Here is a 22603-nt window from a genome sequence, read left to right as displayed (position 1 = left end):
ACTGCAGGCTGCTGGACCTGTCAGTCGCTACAAATCCGAATCACTTGGAGTGCCTCCTGTGGCTTTTCTTTAGTCCTATCAGCACTTTTACGTCAGCAGTCAAATAACTGATCTTTATACTGAAGCGAAAGTGGAGGATTACCAATATACCTCGCGCGTAATAACCATAGCGAAAATGTTGTCAGGCTATATAATACTGCAAGTATCATTTACACTAATCAGAAATTATGCGATATAAGATATCATTCTATTGTTATTATTAAGTGTTTGATTGCATAAAGATCATTTTCAGACGTTGTAAAATTTGTTGTAGAAAGTTAAAAATTCATTTATTCAAATTTAGACATATTCAGATTTCATCATATATTTGCCGCATTTTGTCGAGACAAACAATTTGATCATTTTTGTCACAAAGACCTTTATCTTTGGTCTATTTTAAACGAAACTTTCCACAGACAAAATTCAACAAGTGGACAGCTACCGAGTAAAAAGTGCAAGTTTACTCTAAAATCAATCATTGACTCGGCCGTTTCTAGGACACCTGCAGCACAATCCTTAGGCCTTACGGCAGAAAGGGAAAAAATCATTAGAATTATTGAGCATTGTGGTTTGATTTTCTTCACAATGTTAAGAGAAATGTGAGAGTTTTTCTGCCTTTTATTACGCAACAGGTGAAGGCCGCCACTTTTATATCTTGAGAGGGAAAAGGTATGAAAAGAAAAAAATAATACTTCGAAATAATACGCCGTCTATTCTCCAGAATTTAAAAAAAAACATGAAAAACGCTGATTGAGTCAAAACATAAAATTACATCAACACACACTGATATCAGAGCTGGACTTAATATTGAAGCTGTTATAATTACGCGCCTCGTGCGCAACATCTGCATCGCGCTACGATCCAAACCAGATGTTTATGACAATTACAGTGACATTTGTTCCTGACATTTCCTTCCTCTGTTTACATTTCAGATTCGACCGGGAGAGCATAAGACTGAGAGTTTTGTGGTGTGACAACAACAACGTGCAAAACTAAAAGAGAACCAAAAAAAGAACATTTTCAGGAGAAAAATATTTGTTTCCATTCATGAAGGTTTATTGATGAATGGTATATTTATTAAATTGCATTTTAAGAGTGAACACGATGTCTGACAGTTAACTGTACTGTCCAGACAATACATTTTACTGTATAGAAATCCAGGGCATCACAAAAGATGTATGGCTGCATGATGCTTTACTTACTTATTCTACAACACCGGGAGAACATTAAATTTCCATTTCCAAACAGTTCACAGTTTATTTAGCCTACCGAATAAGACCCATAAGAATCTGGGTAAAGTTAATTAAGCTCCTTAAATGAAAGGAAAATACATGAACAATGAACTGCTGAAAGAATAGATCATTTGTTGCAACAATTTAGAGTGACAAAGTTGCCTTTTTCTCATTTATTTCTGGACATGCATGCTGGGATGATAATCTGCTTCTGTTCTGTTCAAAGCATTTTTTATCTTCAACCCCACTTGTTGATCGCAATAATCTATTTAGTCTGTGCATTCGTCAGGAAAAATGATATTTGTTCCCCTTGGTGGTATGCTGTCTGTCAATAGTGAGTACAAAGTTGCTTTATTTCACAATGTCATTTTCCTCACGGGGCTCCAAAATAAGCCTATAAAGTGTTGAAGGGTCCATGTTCGCGGTGAATGTTCATGAAAGCAAAATGACGGATGAATGTACTTGTTTCTCACTTTTTTACAAATAAACCTCCCCCCCCCCAAAAAAAAGGTGATGAGGCTGAACAATACAGTCATGGTATAATACAGTCATTATACACAAGTTCACAAAAAAGAAGAAAAAGAAAAAAAAAGGAGTAAAAACACAATCCGTACATGACCAGCATGCATGGCTTCCCATAACTGTTACAGTCTGTTTGACATCAATTTTCACCAAACTTCTGGTGTAACAGAGTTTGGATGTTTTTCACAGGACAAATAGGATGGATGATATGAAAAATGGGATAATTCATATCAAAAATAAATTTACTTAAAAACAAAAAAAACCAAAAACAAAACAAAAATAAATTCACATCCAAGTTAAAGCTGCTGTGCCTGAGGATAGTTTAACGTCACAAAAAAAATTTGGGTAAAGGGACCAGGTTGGACGCAGGATGAGAGCGGATCTATGAAGCAAGATGATAAGTAATTTTATGCAGTGTACCTAAAGAAAAACATCACGAATTGGACAAGATTCCTTTAGAATATTATTGGAGACCGAGCTCCTATTCAGAGTCCTCTAATCAGGTCTATTTATGAATCCTAAAAGGGATAAAAACATAAAGATCCTCATCCTGAAAGAAAATACTTTAGAAATACAGAAAATTGGAAAACTGTTTTTGTCCTTAACTATAACGCAGGTTTAACAAAACAACTTCAACACAAGCACGCACAACCTATTTTTTAACTGCGCGCAAATTAAAAGTTTTTTTCTGTTTCTTTGTGAGGGTCGGTTACTAAAACTTTTCAGCGCCGAGACTCACATGAAAAACTCCGGGGATGAAGGGTTGTTGTCGCTGCTGGATCCTCCGTTTTCTCTGAAGCCGGTGCTGATCAGCTTTTCGTATTTCTCCTTGTAGACGTCCCTCTCCCTGGCCAGCCGGGAGATCTCCTGCTTGAGGTGGTCCACCTGCTGAATGAGTTGCGTCTTCTCTCCCTCCAGGACGTGCCGCTGCTGGACCCGCTTGTACCGGCAGGACTGGGCATAGCCTCTGTTCTTTAGCGTCCTCCTCTTCTGTTTCAGACGAATCACCTCTTCCTTGCTGACCCCCCGGAGCTGCCGGTTCAATTCCCGCACCGACATGGTCACCAGCTGCTCGTCCGAGAACCGATCTTCCAAGCGCAGGTGCTGGTGGTTTCCACCCGCGCCGCCGCCGGACTGAGACCCGGAGGACGGGTGGTGTGCTCCTGCGTGGTGGTGGTGGTGGTGGTGGTGATGGTGGTGGGGAGTCCCGTTTTGAGCTGCAGCTGCAGCGATAACCGCGGACACCACGGCGGCCGCTGATCCCATCTCCTCCCCGGCCATGGCGCCTCCTGCCCCGGCTGCGCCGCCGAACTGCTGCCCCCTGGCATAGCCATCGAAGGTCTGGAGCTGGTGACTGCTGCTGATCAGCGCCTCTACGGCGTCCTCCGGGCTAAAGCCCAGAGCCTCGGGGTTCAACTGCTGTTGGTACCCGGTCATCCAGTAGAAATCCTCCAAGTGCGCCTTCTGTTCGCTCCCTGATCCCGGACTGGGCGCCGAGAAGCTTGGAGAGGGGGGAACCGAGCTGCAAGGCGTGCTCATCGGGGTGGAAGATAGGGATCCCCCGGCGACCAGGCGGCTGCACTGGCTGATGCTGCGATCGGGCTCCACCGGCTCCTTTTTCACTTCAAACTTCATCAGATCGAAGTCATTAACATATTCCATGGCCAGGGGACTGGTGGGCAGGTCGGAGTTGCTCATTGCCAGCTCTGATGCCATCCTCTTGCTGTTGACAGTCCTCCAAAGGGGGTGAGGAGCACCTGTCAAAGTGGGCTGCTGAGACACGCACTGAGCCAGCTTGATTTCTTTATTTATTTTCTTCAAAACCGGAGGAAAAAGTGGATTTTCTCGCACTAATTGCGCAGCGCAGGATTTGGTTTTGTGAGTCGATAAGTTTTTTTTTTCTTCAGTCTGTGTTGCACAGACGCATTGGAGCAGCGCTGTTTCCTCCCTCTCTCCCAGCGTGCGGGTGTCTGAGCGCCGCTCTCTCTGTTTCTACCATTTAACACTTCATGGCTCCTTTTAGGATTAGTGCGCCAAATTGAGGAGGTTCACGTACGTGTCCCGGGCAAATAGTTGCCTTGTGGAGAACGGGAAAAAAAACTCCACCCAAGGATTGATAGATTTTTTTTTCTAAGGGATCAGTCAGCCTACGAGTTAAAAAGCATTGCTTAGTTTTATAGGCGTCCTGACGTCAGGACTGAAATATGAAATTGACCGAGACTCAGCCAATGAGCAGCGCAGCCCGGGGACGTAATTAGCATAATAGTATAGAAACCAAAGTTTTCTGAACTGTCCGAGCCCATCAGAAGATTGACACATGAGACTCAATATTCATCCTTTTTTCCATTTTGCATTGAAAAGAAAGAAGAAAGCAAAATAAAACAGATTCCGAGCATTAACAGAAGATGTCAGGTGGTAAATATGCATGCGTTTCTTTTTTAGATTTACCAGTCGATTCAATTTGAACAGTTTTTAATGTTTTTTTCGGCAAAACAATCACCAAATATATAAATTGAATTGAATCCTGGAGTCAGATTTATCAACAATATTGTTTTTTTCAGCGCTTTTCTGTCGATTAATCCTGCCCTTAATGTGTGTGTTTATTGGCGAACTTTACACAAACGTTTTTCATTAATTGTAGGCAACTTGCTAATTAACTAAGAAATCGATCTTAAAAAAAAAAAAACTATTCTCAGACAACACAACATCCGTTTCATCCCAAACATTATTAGAATGCATCAGAATGCCTTTAAGTGATTGGCACTGAGAGACAAATGCTCTATATGTCATTAAAATAATCGCAAAAACAGCTGTGCATAAATACAGCAGATCGCTGTGATAGAAAGGTGGAAATGTTTGGAAAGAGCATGGCACAGGTCTGGTTGAATGACATCTTTTGGAAACCCAATGTCGCCACCTTTCGGTATAAAGAAATACCTCATGAAGGCTGTTGTAGCGTTTATATGTGTCCGATATTCTTACGAATGTTTTTCAGCTTGAAGTGGATAATTAATGTTTTGTCACTTTTCTCTATGAATCATCAGCTCTCTGTTCATCTTACTGCTGGATGTGAAGATTAGTGAACAAGTTATTCACTTCCATGACTCCTGGTGAAAAAAGGGAAGATTTGTGGTTTGAAAACGAAAAACAAAACTAAATTTAACAAAGAAAAAAATATTTAAACTATACACACGTCATTATTATTGAAGGAGAAAAATGTAAACCCATTTTCTTGCACACATGTCCCTTGATACATGTAAATGCCTGTCAACATAAAATCCTTTTTCTAATGATGACAACACCTCCATCTGTGTTCTTCTGGAGTCTACAGTCTCAATCCCATGTAATGATCACAGTACAGTCTCTCTCTCCCTCTCTCCATCTCTCTCTCTCTCCTGGAGCACAGTCCTCAGGAGTGGTGGCACATAGGAACAAACAATAAGGAGGGCTATACACAGAGGACTGGAGAGTAAATAAGAGCACTCTCACTGGAACATGTCACACGGGGGAAGCTTCAGAAAACTACAAAGCCGCCAGCAGATAATCCAACTCCCTGGTGTCCTAACACAAGTAAATATTCTCTTGGTCCCTGTGACTGTTCATGGGGACTTAACGTTAAACAGGAAGGATAAACATCGTGTTTTATTCATTAGAACACACAACAGAGGCCCCTCTGATGCTTTTGAATAAATATTAAACAGACGAGGTGTCCCATCTGATGCTACTATACTATACGCTGTTGCTGTTGTAGTGTAAATTCAATATGGCAAGATACAGGAGAACTTGAGAGTAACAGAAATACATATTTCTCATATGTAAAGAAGTATTGCTTTTTATTTGTAGGTCTTCATAGCATTATGTTGTCTCCTACACTATAATAATAATAATAACAATTTATCACCCCCTTATGATATATATATAAAATGGCTTCACACTTTGATTTAGTTTGACATAAACCATGGTTAATTTTACTTTGATTTTCAACATGTATAGTCACACACAAGCCACCAACAGACAAACTGTGACAAAGAGCAATTAAAAGTCATACATGTGTCCATAGTTGACGCAGCAGTGGACACTAGCTGCTGCGTGAGCTCTGGTTTTGCCAGATCTCTTAAACCAGGATTTATCAGCCTGGGAGTCTCAAGGGTTAACAAGCAGAGTCCAGAGCCAATGCATCAGCTGTGTTACTGAGGGCTAATAGTCATGTATGCAACTCATCCTGTCTCCCTTTGGAGTTTCATGTAGGCAGCTCACTGCCATGAAGTTTACTACTGTCTTTATTATATTGGGGATGATTCCCCCCCCTTCACACACACACACACACACACACACACACACACACACACACACACACACACACACACACACACACACACACACACACTATACAGGGATTGCATTAAGGCATATATCATAAAAATAAGCTTAGACTGCAGGAGGAGGCTCACTCACACAGTGTTAGAGCAGTGGAACGTGTTGATGATAAATAAATACCTAAGTACATTAAAATAAAAACTACACACCTGTATGGAGACCTACCACCATCAGGTCCACTCAGAAATCTTTTTTACAGATAGGCTACATCAAATTTGGATGAAAGTGTAGATTAATCAACCTTTGAAGTTCCACAATAACAAGCTTCCTTTTACTAAAAATTGAGGGAACGTATATCTACTGTAAGAGTGACGTACAGTACCAAAACTAATATTACTTACTTACTAATAATACCTTTACATGTAAAAATGGTATAAAACTGATATCATCTCAGTTTTTGAAACCAGAAACCAGAGCAAATGGTCTGAGAATGAAAACATGAAACTTTTTGAACCAGGTTAAGTCTTCTGTAACCCTGCTAATGCTCCGGCCTCATGTGTACAACCCAGCTTTGTGTTAATAGCCTGGCCCTTACATGAGAAGCCCAGCTACAGTGCGTGTTAATGAGACACAGTCTGACCTTTCAGAGTTCACCCCAGGAGAACACTGATGCATCTTGGGTAACGAATAACCAGTGCTCGCAGACCTCCCCATGATTTACTGGTACTGTGACTTTACTAATTGTTACATCTATTAAAAACATCCTCATTACAGTATGACTTATGTGCTATATCGCAATAGACCTCACTTTTATTTTCAGCATGTTAACCATTTGTTTGCCTCCGGGGTTCCCTGAAGTTACACACTCACAGCAGACGTGTGTGTTGTTTGCCTGTTACCCACCTTTATTGTAGAAATGTTTTTCTTCAGCCGTATCTATCTGTAGAAGCAAGAGCTACTTGTGAGGTCTGTAAAATCAAGAACATGCAGAAAAACAGTGAATTTAAGACAAATATGGCAGCATAAACACAACGATATGATCCTAATGCTGTATGAAATATCATCACGTTTTGTCAAAAAAAAAAAGAAAAAAAAAAGAAATGGTGGGTGGAAAGGCTTGAGAAAAAAAATTCATTAAACCTTGCTTTATGCATCTGCAAGATATGCATTTTATAACCCCACTCACACAATTCAAATCTTAAGTGTGCCAAAAATAGCCACAGAAATTACCATATTTAACAGACAGTAACTTCAATAAAATGACAGAAACTAAACTAAAGGATTTCTGCATTACCAAGATTACGCCTTATAATCATTCATTACATTCCCAATGGGAGGTTGGCTTCATATTCATTCTCAATCCCTGTTTAATGCCATATATTAAACTCTGGTGGCACTCCAAATGGGGGGACAACCAGAAGAGTGGGCTCAGTGGGCTCATCTGAGGCACATTTAATTAGCAGGACAGAAAATGAAATGTTTCGTGGGGTCTTAACTAACTGTTGTATCTTTTGTAATAGAATGAGAAGCTGTAAGAGGCTATTAGAAGGAGTAGCTTGAAGAACTGTGCAGTGCTTTCCTCTGCCACTGTTTTACAGGGGGGAATAAAATAATGCATATTAAGATAATAAGCTTCCACATCATGGAAACAAAGTGCCATATTTGAGAGAACAGGCCCAGTCATTCTCTTTCTTTCTATCTCATTGTCCTGTTCCCCCAGCTCTGCATTAATCAGACTTTTTACAACCTTTTCGATTCATTTACCTGCTCAGGAAGCGAAGAGACTCTGAGTCACAACAGTCTGTTTATGTGTGGACTTGACAAGCTGGAAAACGTAGAGAAAAATCATGGTTAATGGAGGAGAAACACACACACACATACACAGATTGTGGAAGAGGACATAGGCTTACCAATAATATGTCTGTATGAGGGAATGTTTTTTTCTATGATCTAGTTTTACTGGTTAAACTCTACAGTGGCAGAAACGTCCAAGTCCAAATCGCCACAGCTAATCACATGCCTAAAGCCTAAAAATGGAAACATTATGCAGAGTAGAACACCGCAGCAGTGTAAGATTCTGATTCAAATGACTGAATGCACTTGATTAGAAACCCAGGCTGTGACACACTGTCTCTCTCTGGCTCAGTGCCTGCCAGAAGGATGCTTCAACCTGGTAATTGGCCACAATGAGCAGACTTGCATGTGTCAAACTCTCCTCTTCACATCTGGTTATTGTCTCTCACAGCAGGTGGACATCACAGGCGTCGTCTGAGCAGTCTGCTCTCTGTCTCCCTGTAACATGGGATGCACTGCTATTATACTTTTAAAAAACCTGCATGCCGATTTGTAGTTTACAAAATATGATGTCCAGCGTAAACAGGTAACACGATGAAGGGATGTGGGCCGTTCACACATCAGTGAAATCTGTAAAAATTTATGATTTTCATTTCCATGTTACAGATTTTCTTCATAGTGGATTCAACATTCCAGGTTTACTAATGTAATCATGTTTACAGATAACACACACAAACACGCAACAATTAAGCTTAAATAGTATGGAGCCTGAGCTCATCTTCTGTCATTAGACACAGACTGCTACATTATTAGCCTCATTAGCTATCCCCAACGTGCATCACACAGCATGTGGAGAAGCAGGTAAGAAGTCAACACTCCTCCCAAAACAACAGAAACTCTACAAAGTACACAGATATTTCTCCCAAAGCTTCTAAAGCTTTCCCTAAGGGTGTGGAGATGTATTGTGTTGAATTTTAGCTTTTCTTGGCTCATGGCTCTGATCTCCTATTTTCAGAAGAAGAAGAAGAAGAAGAAGTACTTTATTGATCCCCACGGGGAAATTGATCCTCTGCATTTGACCCATCCTATACACACACACACACACACACTAGGAGCAGTGGGCAGCCGCAATGCAGCGCCCAGGGACCAACTCCAGTTCTTTTGCCGGTGCCTTGGTCAGGGGTACTGACAGGAGTATTAACTCCTAACATCTTTGATGGTGGGAGGAAGCCAGAGCACCTGGTGAAAACCCACGCAAACATGGGGAGAACATGCAAACTGCACACAGAAAAGCCCTGGGACAGCTGGGGTTCAAACCCTAACCACATGCTGCCCTTAGGTTTATAATACAAACACAGTGTTTGCATGTGTGATTCTACACACTGTTATGATGATTCATGTTGCAGTTGGAGGTTGTGTGTTGTTAATGATGTGGCCAGTATATGTACTATATGCTCTCTGCAACTGTACACTGTTATTAATGTCCACAGTTTCCACTCTGTGCTGTTATTAATGTGACTTATATACATATGGAGTTTCCCCATTAGTCAGAGTCGAGCTGCACCGTCATACAGAGAGGAGGTGCAAGGAGTCTTCTTTCTCCTTCTTCAACTCCTCCATATCATCATCCAACAATAAAATAAAATCACACACACATACATATACAGGCAGGTCTCTCTGAATAAACTCTTTCTGAGTCAAGAGATTTACTCACCAGTACTGAAACACCCTCTCTGATTCAGTGACTCAGAAGCTCTCAATTTCATGTTGATATATGATATCTTATACAACGTTTGTTTAGTAAGTGCAGCCGAAACAACAGGAAAGAGTTAAATTAAACTGAAACAATTAACTGATTATCTAATTGGTCAACAGACAGAAAATTAATCAACATCAATTTGGATAATCAATTACTTGTTTAGGTCATTTATCAGGTTAAAGTGCCAAACATTTGCTGGTTCCAGCTTCTCGAATGCAAGGATTTGCTTTCTACTTTCCTCTTATTTGTATCACTGTAAATCTTTGGTTGGTTGGACGAAATCCCTTTGTGTTTTTCTTTATTTTCCAACATTTTTATTAACTAAACTATTAATCAATTAATAAAAAATAGACATAAATAGTAGACAGATGAATTTAAGATGAACAACAGGGAAAATAGTTTGGTTGAGGCTGAACTAACAGAAATGTGCAGTGCAATTTTTTACATGTACATACTGTTTATTCATGGTGAAGAGAGACAGAATGCAAAGGGAGAAAAATGTCAAAAAGATATGAAAAGATTTATTTAAATGATATGGTAACTATGATAACTATAGTTAAATTAAAAAAAATAACATATTAGGGTAAGAGTTTCAGTCAAACAGTATAGCCACAAAAAAAGAAAGAAAAAATGAATCCATAAAACCTTAACTCAGCAAAAAATACTAAAATACTACATAATGTCGTACAAAAATTACATACAGAAAGAACAACAAAGATGAGTACAGGCTGCACAGTCTCTCTATGTTTTTCCACAGTACACATCACTGATACAACACTCCACATGACCCAAGTTGCCTTTCCTACCCTGAACCTCCTCTGAAGTCTTTCCACACATGCTCTCATTGTTGATCCCTTTAAAGATTCATCCAAGGGAAAGATGAGAATGTAAACACCCCTGTGTGCAGTGTGATTTAAGATTATTGCAGATGAATGTAAATATTAATTTTAACCTCCCTGTGATAATCCCCTCATCTGTTCCTCGGAAAAAGAAGAATCATTTGCCTATAGCTCTTAGTAAGCAGAGGAGTGTGTGAGAGAGCAGGCAAACTAAAGTCACATCTCTCTGCGTTATTCTGCACTCTGTCAGAGAGGAAGATGCAGAGACAATACAGCCCACAGGACACCACGGCCTCATACAACAATCCTTTATATCTCCGCTAGATTAATGCCAGGAGACAAATGCACTTCCACTGGGATACTCACATCTCTGAGGGAGAGTGAGGGAGAAGAATAGAGGGAAAAGAGGTTAATCGTTACTGGACTGAGGGATGAGTGAAGCGAGATGATGAACAGGCTTCCTGTAATGGGTGGACTTTTGATTATGGCAATATTGAGTGTGGAAATGAGATGTTTATCAAATGTGGTTTTGAGGGAGAGAAGGGAGGAGCGAGGGAGCAGGGGGAGGGTTGGGATAAGCGTTAATCTGGCTGCTAAATGGAGGGTTTGACATGTTGTGTCTGTCTGGAGAACCCAGCGGGTCTCCTCTTCATCTCCACTCTGCACCCTTTGATCAAGTTCACAAACGCACACAATTAACACCTTGTGGCAACGGGTGCAAAGTGTTGGAGCATTTGGAGAGTGATATATGCATTTCTAAGTCTGACTAAAAAACAGAGATCCTGAGAGAGACATATAATTTTTGGGGAAAAAAGGAGGTTATGACAGCAAGTGGGAGCGAGATGAAGAAGAGAGGAAAGTATCTTTAAGCTTTTCCTAAAAACGCACAAACAGACTTAGTAAGAGTTAGTCATGGTTCTTTGCGCACTCACAGTAGATTTGGATGCTTACACAGGAGCAGAGACACCCTTCCTGTTGCTTATCCGCTTCCTGAGCCTCAATTTGTATTGAAATCCCTCACAGGCAATTATCCATATGCGAATGGTGTACTTACTCCAAGCTTATATAAGTTTCTTTCTCGGTAAGCCGCACCATTTTCATTTTAAAACTCTGATTACAATTTCAGAATTTATTCCTATGAGAAAATGGCAAAAATGGGTGCTCATAGTTAACACAGAGCATAAAATCCTGCTGGACCTCTCACTGGCTGTATACTTTGAAAGATTGAATAATCTTTCCCTGGCAAGATGTTGAAAATCCCTTTGCAGGAAGAGAGATGTGGGCAGCAGTTGGCATCTATGTGGTCAGGAAGACATTTTGTTGAGTAAAGTGTTGGCAGGCAGGCAGGAGGAACACCCCCCCCCCCCGCCGCCACTGCTCAACCCCCGCCTCCTCACCCACCTCTCAGGCTGTCAGGAGTGTCATATATCTGGGGGATATCTGAGGGCGAGGGAGATCGCAGCCCAATTACGGGCTGATAACTAATCAATAGGCCGCTTATTCCTACAGCAGGAAGTAAAGGAATGGGCCCCTGGGACACGTAGTTCAGATTACTCTCCCCTCAACATGGGACAGCAACTAATGATGAGGCAGAAAAAGAAGTGGAGAGGGGCAGACACAAGGGGGAAATTAAAGACAGAACAGAGTGGAGAGACGCCGCAGTATCGCAAAAGACAGACACAGAATGAAGAGAGAGAGAGACAGAGAGAAAATGGAGCATTCATACAATGATGTTCCCTGTCATATTAAAGGAAAATTCCGGTTTATTTCAACCTGATGTATTTCCCATAAATGTGGCCATTGTGGCTCTATGTGTCATGCTAATTTTGCTCTCTCCAGCTCCATTATTATCACAAAAAAATGTTTATCGCGCATAACAACGAACATTGGGGCAAGCTGCTGAGCCTCCAACATCTTTCCAAGTGAGTATGATTTTTACATGAATCGCCTCAAAAGTTTGTTTCTGAGTCTGAATGAAAGTAAACACAGAAACTAGCCACCAGTAGCAGCCATTATGGCTAACTGTACAGAGATCTATATCTGTGGCAGCTTGCCAGCTAATTGAACCACCCTGCATATTCATCCGCGCATGCCGGTGCGTTTACTTCTGAGGATGTGGATAGCTCAGCGTCAGTTCCTGCTATAGAAGTAAGTTAGGAGATGAAATAAAATGGTTCATGCCTGCAAGTTTCCAAGCTGCAAGGATAAAATGACATGATACACACCGTGCAGTTCACATGGACCACCGCTGGATTTACATACTGTAATTTCTCACCCACCACTTGTTGTAATCACATTTTTCTTACTGTGTGGAGCTGAACATTTGATCCAGCTGGCTTTGCTCTTTTCAAATAGTTGATTTTGTGGAGGTGAAACAATCTCCAGGATGACAATGTTGATAAATGCTGTAAATCCATTTGTAGTGGTCACACAGCTGGGATTACTCTCATCCGTGGACAGTTCTAGATTTGCCGAGTCTGACAGCAACAGGTCTGACTCCGCAGAAAAAGTTTTACTCCTCACTCCTCAGAAGAGTAGAGCACTGACTGCAGGAACACCACAAGCTTCTCTGAGGTAACCGTTACTGTACATTGTCCTTTTGCTTTTCAGCCTCCATTCTTCATTTTTCTTCTTCCATTTGTTTTATCTCCTCTCTGTACTTTGGCTCGAATAAATACGGTTGGCCAGTCAAAGTGAAATGACTCATGATTGTCCTCATAATTGTCCACAGGATAATCCATCATTGCACTTAGTTTTATTAGTTTCCTCACAGTCTAAGTGCACTGAAAGTCAGCCTCATAAAGGTAAACAAACTGGCCTGTGCGAATGAATATGCAGGGTGATTAGTTTACACAGAAATGTAGATCTCTATGTATGCATGTAGAGATGTAGATCTCTATGTAGTTAGCCATAATGGCTGCTACAGGCAACTAGTTTCTGTAATTACTTTCATTCAGACTCAGAAACAAACTTTTGAAGCGATTCATGTAAATGTTTATTTGGAAAGACATAGGAGGCCCAGTAGCTTGCCCCGATGTCCATGGTTGTGTGCAATAATTGTCTGTAACGGAGCTGGAGAGAGCAAAATTAGCATGACACATAGAGCCACAATGGCCACATTTATGGGAAATACACATAGACTGTAAAAAAAAAAATGGACTCAGTCACTGTGACGGTTTGGTTTGTGAATTGCTGTTTTGAAGCCTCGAGTTTAGCGATTTAACCATCGCCATCTTGGATTTGACTGTCACCATGTTTGATTTTTGGAGCCAGAAGTGACCATATTTGGATGAGAGGGTGGCACTGACCATAGCGCTAGCTGCTAACTTGGTTAGCACGGTGCATTTACAATCTATGGTTAACAGTGATAATTCTAATGCTAATGCTAATTTCAGCTAGCGAAAAACAGGCCTAAAACCATTAAAACAAAATGTGCTTACCGGAGAAACTGAACATCCGACTCCCTGGGGGTTTTGTATCACAACCAAACACTGAACAAGACTTTTTTTGGCAACCAAAATGTTACAATTAACTTTCATGAACTGAAAACACACTGTGAGATAGTAGCAGTTACGCCCATACTCTGGGGTTACGCCATGGTTACGTTACGTAATCAACGTTGTTGCCCGGTTGTCGCCGTGGTAGCGACTTGTCAATCACAACGTAGCCACGCCCTAAAGCTTACGCTGCTTTATCATCTATTTTACTCTAAATAGGATCATAATTTACAAAATAAACATCATGATGTATTGGAGAAGACTTGAAACTAGCGATTGAGACCATAAACTCAATGGGAAACCGTTTACTGAGGTAATAAATCAAGTGAGAAGTAGGGTCATTTTCTCATAGACTTCCATACAATCGGACTTCTTTTTGCAGCCAGTGGAGTCGCCCCCTGATGGTCATTAGAGAGAATGCAGGTTTAAAGCACTTCCGCATTGGCTTCACTTTTCAGGACGGGAGCTACCCGCTTGGAAATACATCAGGTTGAAATAATTTTCCTTTAAAAGGACTTTTTTTTTTTTTACTAAGCAGCTGATGTACAGTAAACACTAAAAGATCTTTTTTAAATTCAAAGGCTTAGGTCACTCACATTTCAAAATACATATTTTCTCACTTACCACTAGTGGTATCAAACCATGCACATATTTTTGGTTTTCACAGGAAAAATGTTCCAATGAATATGAAAACAGTTCACATCAAGGTCTGTGGAGTAAAGAGGACATTGTTTCCGGAGATATGTTGCTGTTGAATTCGATTTTTCAATCCTTGGAATATCAAAAACAAAATTCCCTTCACCTATGTTATATTTGGGTGAAGGAGGAAATCTTGGAGATGGATATCTTAAAACCTGGACAAATAAAAACAAAGGCTAGCTGCCTGCAGTGTTTTTGCAATATACTGTATTTAATTTCCATGAACTGACTCTTTAAAGAAAACCCTGGCAGAATATAGATAAGTGATGTATTTTATTTTAAAGGCCCTTTGCACCAACACAAGTGTTTCCACGTATTCTGGTTGATCTCAGCTCAGGTTGAACTTACGTTATGCTGAAATTACAAGATAATTGTTGTTAATAATAATGTTAAAGGTGTAGCTTTTTAATAGAACAATACAGAGACATTGATTTATTTGTATTATTATCATTATTATTATTATTATTGGCATATATTGTTAAACAGGTGCACAATGTGACTGGGGGATGTGATCTAAAAGAGTTAAAAGGGCATTTGTCATTTCATCTAGACTTTAACATTCTGCTATCCTCTACAGAGAACCAGGGTTCACAGTAGTTAGCAGTCATGCTAGTTGCGGTCTTGGTCCTGGTTTCTGCCTCCAAACAAACCGCCCCTTGATGCTTGAAGGGTCCTCTTTCCATGGAACACAGGAACTATTCGTTCTCATTTCTTTTGACAGGCCATTCATTTTGTTGCTCCTCTGTCACTGTCGCCCTCATGAAGAAATATGGCAGCAGCCTCTGCCCCTTTCCCCCACACCCTGTGCCCTTAGCTGACAACCTGTGCAGACCCCGGCCAGGCCCCCCTACATCCTCAGGCCCCTCAGCCGAGGCCCTCTGTCACTCCCACCACTCGTCTGCTAATACTATGCAAATCATCAACAATTTCTGGTTCAGTCTCTGCCATTTTGGCACAATCTACCCAAGACTTGGAGGTAGAAATGGGGTTTTGTGATTTTGTGTATTGTGAATTGTGACTGCTTATGTGCTATAAAGTTTATGCAGAATCTGTCAGCACAGAGGTAGAGTGTGACTTTTTTTTTTACATTAGGCTGTAGAAGAGGAATGGAAAGTACAGGTATGTTTAGTCTCTAGCTCCCGTCTTTCTTTTTCAGCAGCACTGTCTAATCAGTAGAATGGTGTTTTTGGCTGTCAGGCAGAAGGCATCAGTGAAAGACGAAAGCCTAAACCATCACCATTAACACTGATCAGGTTTCTCCCAATCTGCTTGTTTATCCTCCTTTCTCCCCAGATCAGTACAAAGCTACTTTACAGCCTCTTAAACCCGACATGTTTCTCCAAGACAATACAGACGGACCACAAAACAGTCCTCAATGACTTTAGCGATTAAACACAAGCAGTAGTTTTGGATGAAACGAGACAGGGAAGAGAGAGAGAGAGAGAGAGAGAGAGAGAGAGAGAGAGAGAGAGAGAGAGAGAGACGAGTCACTCCTCTACACAACTTCATCTCCAAATCAGCTGCATTTGGCATCTGCACATTGGCCAAATCCAAAGTTTTCCACTCAGAAGAACAATTCCACGCTCTCTCCAAATCGACTGGTAATACGTCTCATCCCATTGATGCCATCTCTAATCCATTCTGGGCTCCTTTGCAAGATGGAGATGGAGAGGCAGAGGGAGAGGTATATGGCAAGGCGTGTGGAGACAGAGAAAGCGTAAATACTGGCTGAGCGGCCATGTATTCTGAGGAATTTGTGTGTTTTCTCTCTCTCTCTCTCTCTCTCTCTCCCTCACTCTACTGCGATGGGGCTGTGTCGTTAAGCTCTTTAGTCCGCGTGGCTAATGAAATAGGGTTGGCAGGATTACACAGGGCTAAAGCACTGTGCCTGGTGAGCCTTGGAGAAACCGCTGTAGCTCCGCCAAGTGAAAGGGAGGAAAGGATGGAAAAGGAGGAGGGGGGTTTGTAGAGCACAAGAGGGCAAGGAAAGGGTTTGGGGGGAAGGGAGATGGCAGGTTAATTGTAGAAAGGAAAACTCCTGAAAATCACAGCTGGCCAGGTCTCATTCTGAATTGTTTGGAGGTAGTTGGCCTCTCTGTCTGGTGAACCCAACCCTAACTAGAGACTCTTAATTTTTAGGGTGGCCAACCAGTGGCAAAGAGAGAAAATAGAGTGAAGTAGAAGATACCTCACACTTGGCTTCTAAAAGCCATAAAAATAGCAGAAGGTTTTTAACTAGTCGTAAAATCAGTGGCAGGAACAGGAGGATATTAATTAGATTAGAGCATTCATGGTCCTGTGATTACCTCTTCTGCTTCCATGATCATTTCTGAGAGATGGAATTAGATCAATTCATCATGTGAAATACTGTATAGAGTGAATCATATGAACACATTGACTTATTGCGATACTGACAAAAACATTTTAAAATATATACATAAAGGCTAGTGTGTGAAATATGTCATATATAGAAAGGAAACTTTGTGAAAGTTTTAAAGAAATTGCAGAACTTTTTCTTCTATTCTGCTGTTATGAAATACAGTTTACAATCCATTGCTGTCTGTCTCAATCTTTCAGTTTAACCCTCTGTTTATCTCTCGCTGTCTTTTCCTTCTCTTTCTTTCCTCTCCTTCCTCATCTCACCTCCTCTTGTCACACCGCAGGAATAAATCTGTTTCCAAACATAATGGAGCCCTCCAGTGGGGAGGGGCCTCAGTTTAGTATGACTCTCTCTCATTGGCTGCTCGGTCCGATGTCGTATATGATGATAAATCTGGCCCAGGTGTCACCTCCTCGGCAGCAGGTGAGGATTGATGGGATACAGGAGGACTATCCATCATCCTGGGCAGGTGGCACGCTATCGGAATTTGGGAAATCTGTTCCCAATCAGGGTCCCACAGAGCTCGGCGGGGTTCGCAACGCTGTTTGGGAGGCGTTACTGGAAATCAATGGCAAGCACTCAAGGTCAATGTACTGTTAGAAAACTCCTTAAGCTCTGACGGATAGATCCCTCTACTTTTTCTCTACCTCTCTCACTCTCTCTCACTTTCTCCACGGGTGAATGCGAGGAGACACTGACATCTTCTATCCTCTGCTGCCCCGGCCCCCCCTGTTAAAGGAAAGGTGGTTTTTAGGTGGATGTCATAGTGGCTGTCTGGAGTAATTTGCGACGTAGCCCTTCTCTAGGTGGAGCCAGCGAGTGCCAATCTGGGGCCGAGGCTGGGACTGGGGTTGGGGCCGGGGAGTATCGGAGATCTAATAAAAGCTCAGGGCGCCTGCCTGGCTCCTTATTCTTATAGATTACCTGTAAGTCACCTTGTCCCTGCTACTGTAAGGGTTGGGAGTTAAGCTGCATAAAGGCAGACATTCACCCTCACCTCCTTGGTTGGCTGAAAGTCAATTCAAACTGCAGATCAGAGGAGAGGGAAACTTTGTTACAGGCCTGCTGCAAGTAAGTGATTCAGCATCCAGTCAAACTGTGGTTTGGGTTGTAGCACAAAAAGTAAATTTTCTTTTGCCCCTCTTCCCCTTAAAAAAAGTGATTTTTACACATAAAGCAGAATTTAACCATAGCTTCTCAAATCAATACTGTACAGCCCAACATGTGTTGCCTGTTGAGTTGAGCTTTTTTGTTTTTCACTTGAAATCCAGAATGTATTTGTATTATAAACTTTTGATTTACTTTTTGGTAGAATTACAACAAACCTCAAAAATTATCAAAGTTGTCTTTGCTTTAAAGTGTCTATAATCAATAGAAACAACATGACTACTTGATGTGAAAGGGGTCACTCATAGTGGCAAACCTACAAAGAATATCTGGTTCTGCAGTTCCCCTCAGCTCTACAGAGATTTTTAGCATCTTTCAGCTTATTGTTTCGGTTTTCTGGCACACAATTTTACAGTTTTGTTCACTCACATCTTTTATCAAGGTTGTTTTCTTCTGCAGCAGGCAGCTGTTTTTTCATGCCATTGACTGTGTTTTTTCATCAATACATATTGAAAGTACAAATAATAACTAATTTAGCCGAAGAAACAACTGAGTGACTTCATATTAAAATTGTATGAAACATATAAGGTTTCTGCAGTAATCATACTTTTTAACTTTCGAGTCTTAGCACAGATTTTACATTATTTTTGCACGATTTTACATCACACCATAGTGTGTGTAGTTCTATCTTTCCAACATCATGCTAACAATCTATATCACTGAAGCCATATCTTTGAAAATACATTTGGGAAGATGTTTTTACCTCTAACTACAGTCTTGGGAAATGTTGCATGGTAAAGGGCAGAGGTAAGACATGAGCTTATCCCCTCTCATCATGCTTGGAAAAGAATATTGCAGATCTGTTTTAAAAAAATCAGGTCCTCAGACTTGCACAGATTAGTTATAATCTAACTAAAACAAACAGAAACATAAAACAAATGACATCTGAAAGTGTGCGAGTTGTGTTAGATTAGAAAGTATTGACCAGGTGTACATTTACACAACTGCACCCCATCCCTATCCCTCCCCACACAGTAACTATCTGTCTCCTTATGTTGACCTCATTACCTGTCTGGAAGTCAGCTGCAGGGAAGGTCACAGACCTAACCAACTGTATTTCTGTTCCTCTACAATGTAAGCTCATATCCTCTTCTCTCACCTTTTACCTTTCATGCTCATTCTTCTTTTATCAACTTTCAATTGTACAGAACATTTCATATGTCTGTCTTGTATGTTTAAGTCCATCTTACCTTTTTCTTAACCCTTCTCTACTAGTCTTCCCATTGCACAATTGCCACACTGCCCCTCTATCCCAAGGTGACCCTGCCTCCCAATCCCCACTATCGGTCAGACTCGGGCCCCTATTAATCCTACTTCATTTGTCCTGCCTCTCCCCTCCACTTTGGGAGGAATTTATGACAGTACCTTAAATGCTAATGGAGTCTAATCTGTGGAGAGCTTCGCTCTTTTCTAAAGACTCCTATCACTCTTTGTGCCACATGCATACAATGAGTCCACACATACAGGGACGGAGCCAGACTGGTATTAAGAGAAAGTTCCCTCAGTGAATAGACAGCACATGTCCATTCAAATGTATTTCCACCCAGGAAATCATGCCCTCTTTGTGGAATGGTGAAAATAATATATATATATAAATATATATATATATATATATTTTTTTTTCTAAAAGTCTAGGTTCAAAAGATGAATCCTCTATCAAAGTTCAATAGCTCAGGGTAAGAGTCACCGCAGTGAACAGGAGAGATTAATTTTGGCCTGGGGTATTTCACTGTGACTGAGTGTGCATTTGTCCTGCTGTCTGTCTGGCTTCCTCTATCCGTCTGTCACTGTGACAATTAACATGAAAACTCCTCGAGAATGTTTAGCCTCACTGAAGGATAAAACCTGTCAAAAAATAAGTGCTTCCTTTCGAAAATGTGTGTTTATAAGGGAGAGGATAAAACTGGACAATTTTCTGCCTCACTAGTTTATTCAATGCAGGGGTAAAATAATGCACATTTTAAATGGATGTAATTACTAGTTATCACTGGCAGTTACCCCCAAGTCACTTTGTGCTGGAATAGAGTGAAGGGACCAGTGGTTTCTCTTCGATACTGGCAGCTATATACCAAACACACAATGGTCTTGTAAGGGGAACAATTGTGCCAGTTCAGTTCAGCACATAGATCCTCTCCATTTGGCCAGAGGAAGAGACACACTCAGTGAATACACTGTGAAGGATGATACTTGTGAACAACAGACAAGGACAGAAAACTGCTAAGATGCCATGCTCAGGAAGGAAAGGACTTAACACATGGGACTTAATACATACATGCATATATGAACACACACATACAGTACACACACACATGCACACACACACACGTACCATCATAGACCACAAGCTGTGATCTCGATATAATGATGCGTTAATTAGTGAAGCATTAGTCACTTCCACATATTGATATTATAACCTAATCTGTTCTAATCCAAATGGCTTGATAATGAAGTGCTGTCTGCCTGCAAAGGCCCCACTTCTGTCAGGTGATATGTCAGGTAACAAGTGCTATGTGTACACACACACACACACACACACACACAAACACACACACACACACACACACACGCACGCACACACATTATTATACATACATATAAATATAGTTCTGACATAAATATGAAATGTATAACCTTATTGTATGGTAGTTTTTCACTGCAGTTTTTCCACATAAAATAAGGAGATTAAAGACACTAAATAATAGTTTTAACATGATTAACTAGAACATCATATACAGCCACTCTCTAAACATTCATAAATGTGTGTTTATGACTTTTTCTATAATAAATACTGGTATGAAATGAGGCTTGCACTGAATGTCACATGCTAACAGTTTTGGATATTTAGACATTTAGGAGGGATTCCACGGACAAATCGTCCCTAATAATCAACTCAGTATAATTACATCCACAATATCAAAGGAGAAACATCATATTGGAATGCACTGAGGCGTGTGTGTGTGGGATTGTGTGTGTGCAGGTGTAAATGTGTGTGTGTGTGAGTGAGTGCACGTCCATGCACATGTTAATTCTGTGCTGGTCACTGGAGTAAGCTACGCTAGAGAAGGCAAAGCTGTGATTGCGTTGAGTGCTGTGCTGCGACCGACAGACTTAATACCAGCCCCACTGGGCTGAGATCAGCTATTAAGATAAACCAGGCCAACTTAGTTTAATTCCTGGGCAGAATTACGCTCAGACCTGGCCTGCATTTGCATTCAGGGAAATTTCATTAAAAGACTAATTTTGGCAAAGATTTAGGTTCTCCTGTTATTTCTTAAGGCTGGACATTGTCATTTGCATGACTGCATTATGTATGAGAAGCATTGTGACATAAAGCAGTTTAGAAAAAGACACACCTTTTATTTCAAGCCCTTTTTTTATTTATATGAGAGAGAAAGGTGCGGGTGTATGATCCAGTATCATGTGCAGGCCACATCTATTACAAACCTTGTCAGCTGTGCTCTCTTTGTGGTCGTGACCTCTTTGAAAATGCCTGTGTGTGGTGCAATTGTTGGTTCATTTATCTGAATATAAATTGAAGCAGGTCATTGACTGAGTGAAGCAACCAGAATAACAACGGCGGGTGAGACTTCAGTGAGGCTTCAATAATCAGACTGTAATAAAGCTGGTCATCCTACGGTTAAAACACAGGCTGACAGTGAGCTATTGTTTCCTGGAACTGTGGCTACCCATAAGGCAGTTCTATTCTCATAATCACCACACATAATGGATGATATGGGTCAACGTGGAGGTGGGGTATTTTTCATGCTCACTTTTAGCCAGCCAGCCTATTCTTTTATAGAACCTCTTCATGAGCGAGTTGGAACATCACTGATTCTCACACTGCATTTCTTCCTGTTTTAACCTTGGTTTGACTTGTTTACCTCAAAACGTCAGGCGGAGGTCACGCTCCAGGCTCTTTGGAGGAAAAGAAAAAACACTGAAAACAGCGGATAGTGATGGGGGTAACAAGTTTTACAAGACTGTTTTCTCACTGCCCTCCAGTGTAATAACTTGATTCTCCAAATTGAATTTACAGGAGAAATATGAGAAATGCATTTCAAAGCACTCAAAAACACAATCACGCATTTCACCGAGCTGTTTCTTAAAGACAAATTTCTGCTGAGCATGATTAAGAAAACCATGTGGGCACATGTGTGGGGCGAAACCCCTTGTTATATTTTCATATATGTTTTCATATTAAGCTGTGCATTTATGGCTGTGTATAGAATGTAAAACATAATAAACCATATGGCGTTTTTATTTGTTTTCTAGTGCAGCTTTACAGCAACAAATAAAAGTAAATGTATAGGAGTTTTATGACAAAGGAAATTACACAAGACTTTTCACTGGACCCTGAT

General features: G+C 40.9%; 1 protein-coding gene across 10 annotated transcripts in view; it reads right to left on the bottom strand.

Moving 5' to 3' along the window:
* The window catches only part of LOC121896678 (transcription factor Maf), a 53806-nt gene extending 39820 nt beyond the window's left edge, over positions 1 to 13986 (bottom strand). For 6 of the 10 annotated variants that reach the window (XR_006096071.1, XM_042410596.1, XM_042410597.1 and 3 more), the window contains exon 1: positions 2533 to 6092. Coding sequence is in view for 5 of the 10 variants with exons in the window: in XM_042410596.1 (XP_042266530.1) it covers positions 2533 to 3509 (977 nt within the window). In the remaining 5 variants the exon portion in view is untranslated. Of the gene's footprint in view, positions 1 to 2532; positions 6093 to 7013; positions 7079 to 7874; positions 7936 to 8020; positions 8403 to 13942 lie in introns of those variants that run through there. The other 4 variants (XR_006096074.1, XR_006096073.1, XR_006096072.1 and 1 more) reach the window with 2 other exon arrangements.
* Between the last annotated feature and the right edge of the window lie 8617 nt (positions 13987 to 22603).

This window comes from Thunnus maccoyii, chromosome 5 (genome assembly GCF_910596095.1).
Source record: "Thunnus maccoyii chromosome 5, fThuMac1.1, whole genome shotgun sequence".
Lineage (NCBI taxonomy): Eukaryota > Metazoa > Chordata > Actinopteri > Scombriformes > Scombridae > Thunnus > Thunnus maccoyii.
The sequence above is the reverse complement of the archived record's forward strand: the minus strand, read 5'-3'. Positions and strand labels throughout refer to the sequence as shown.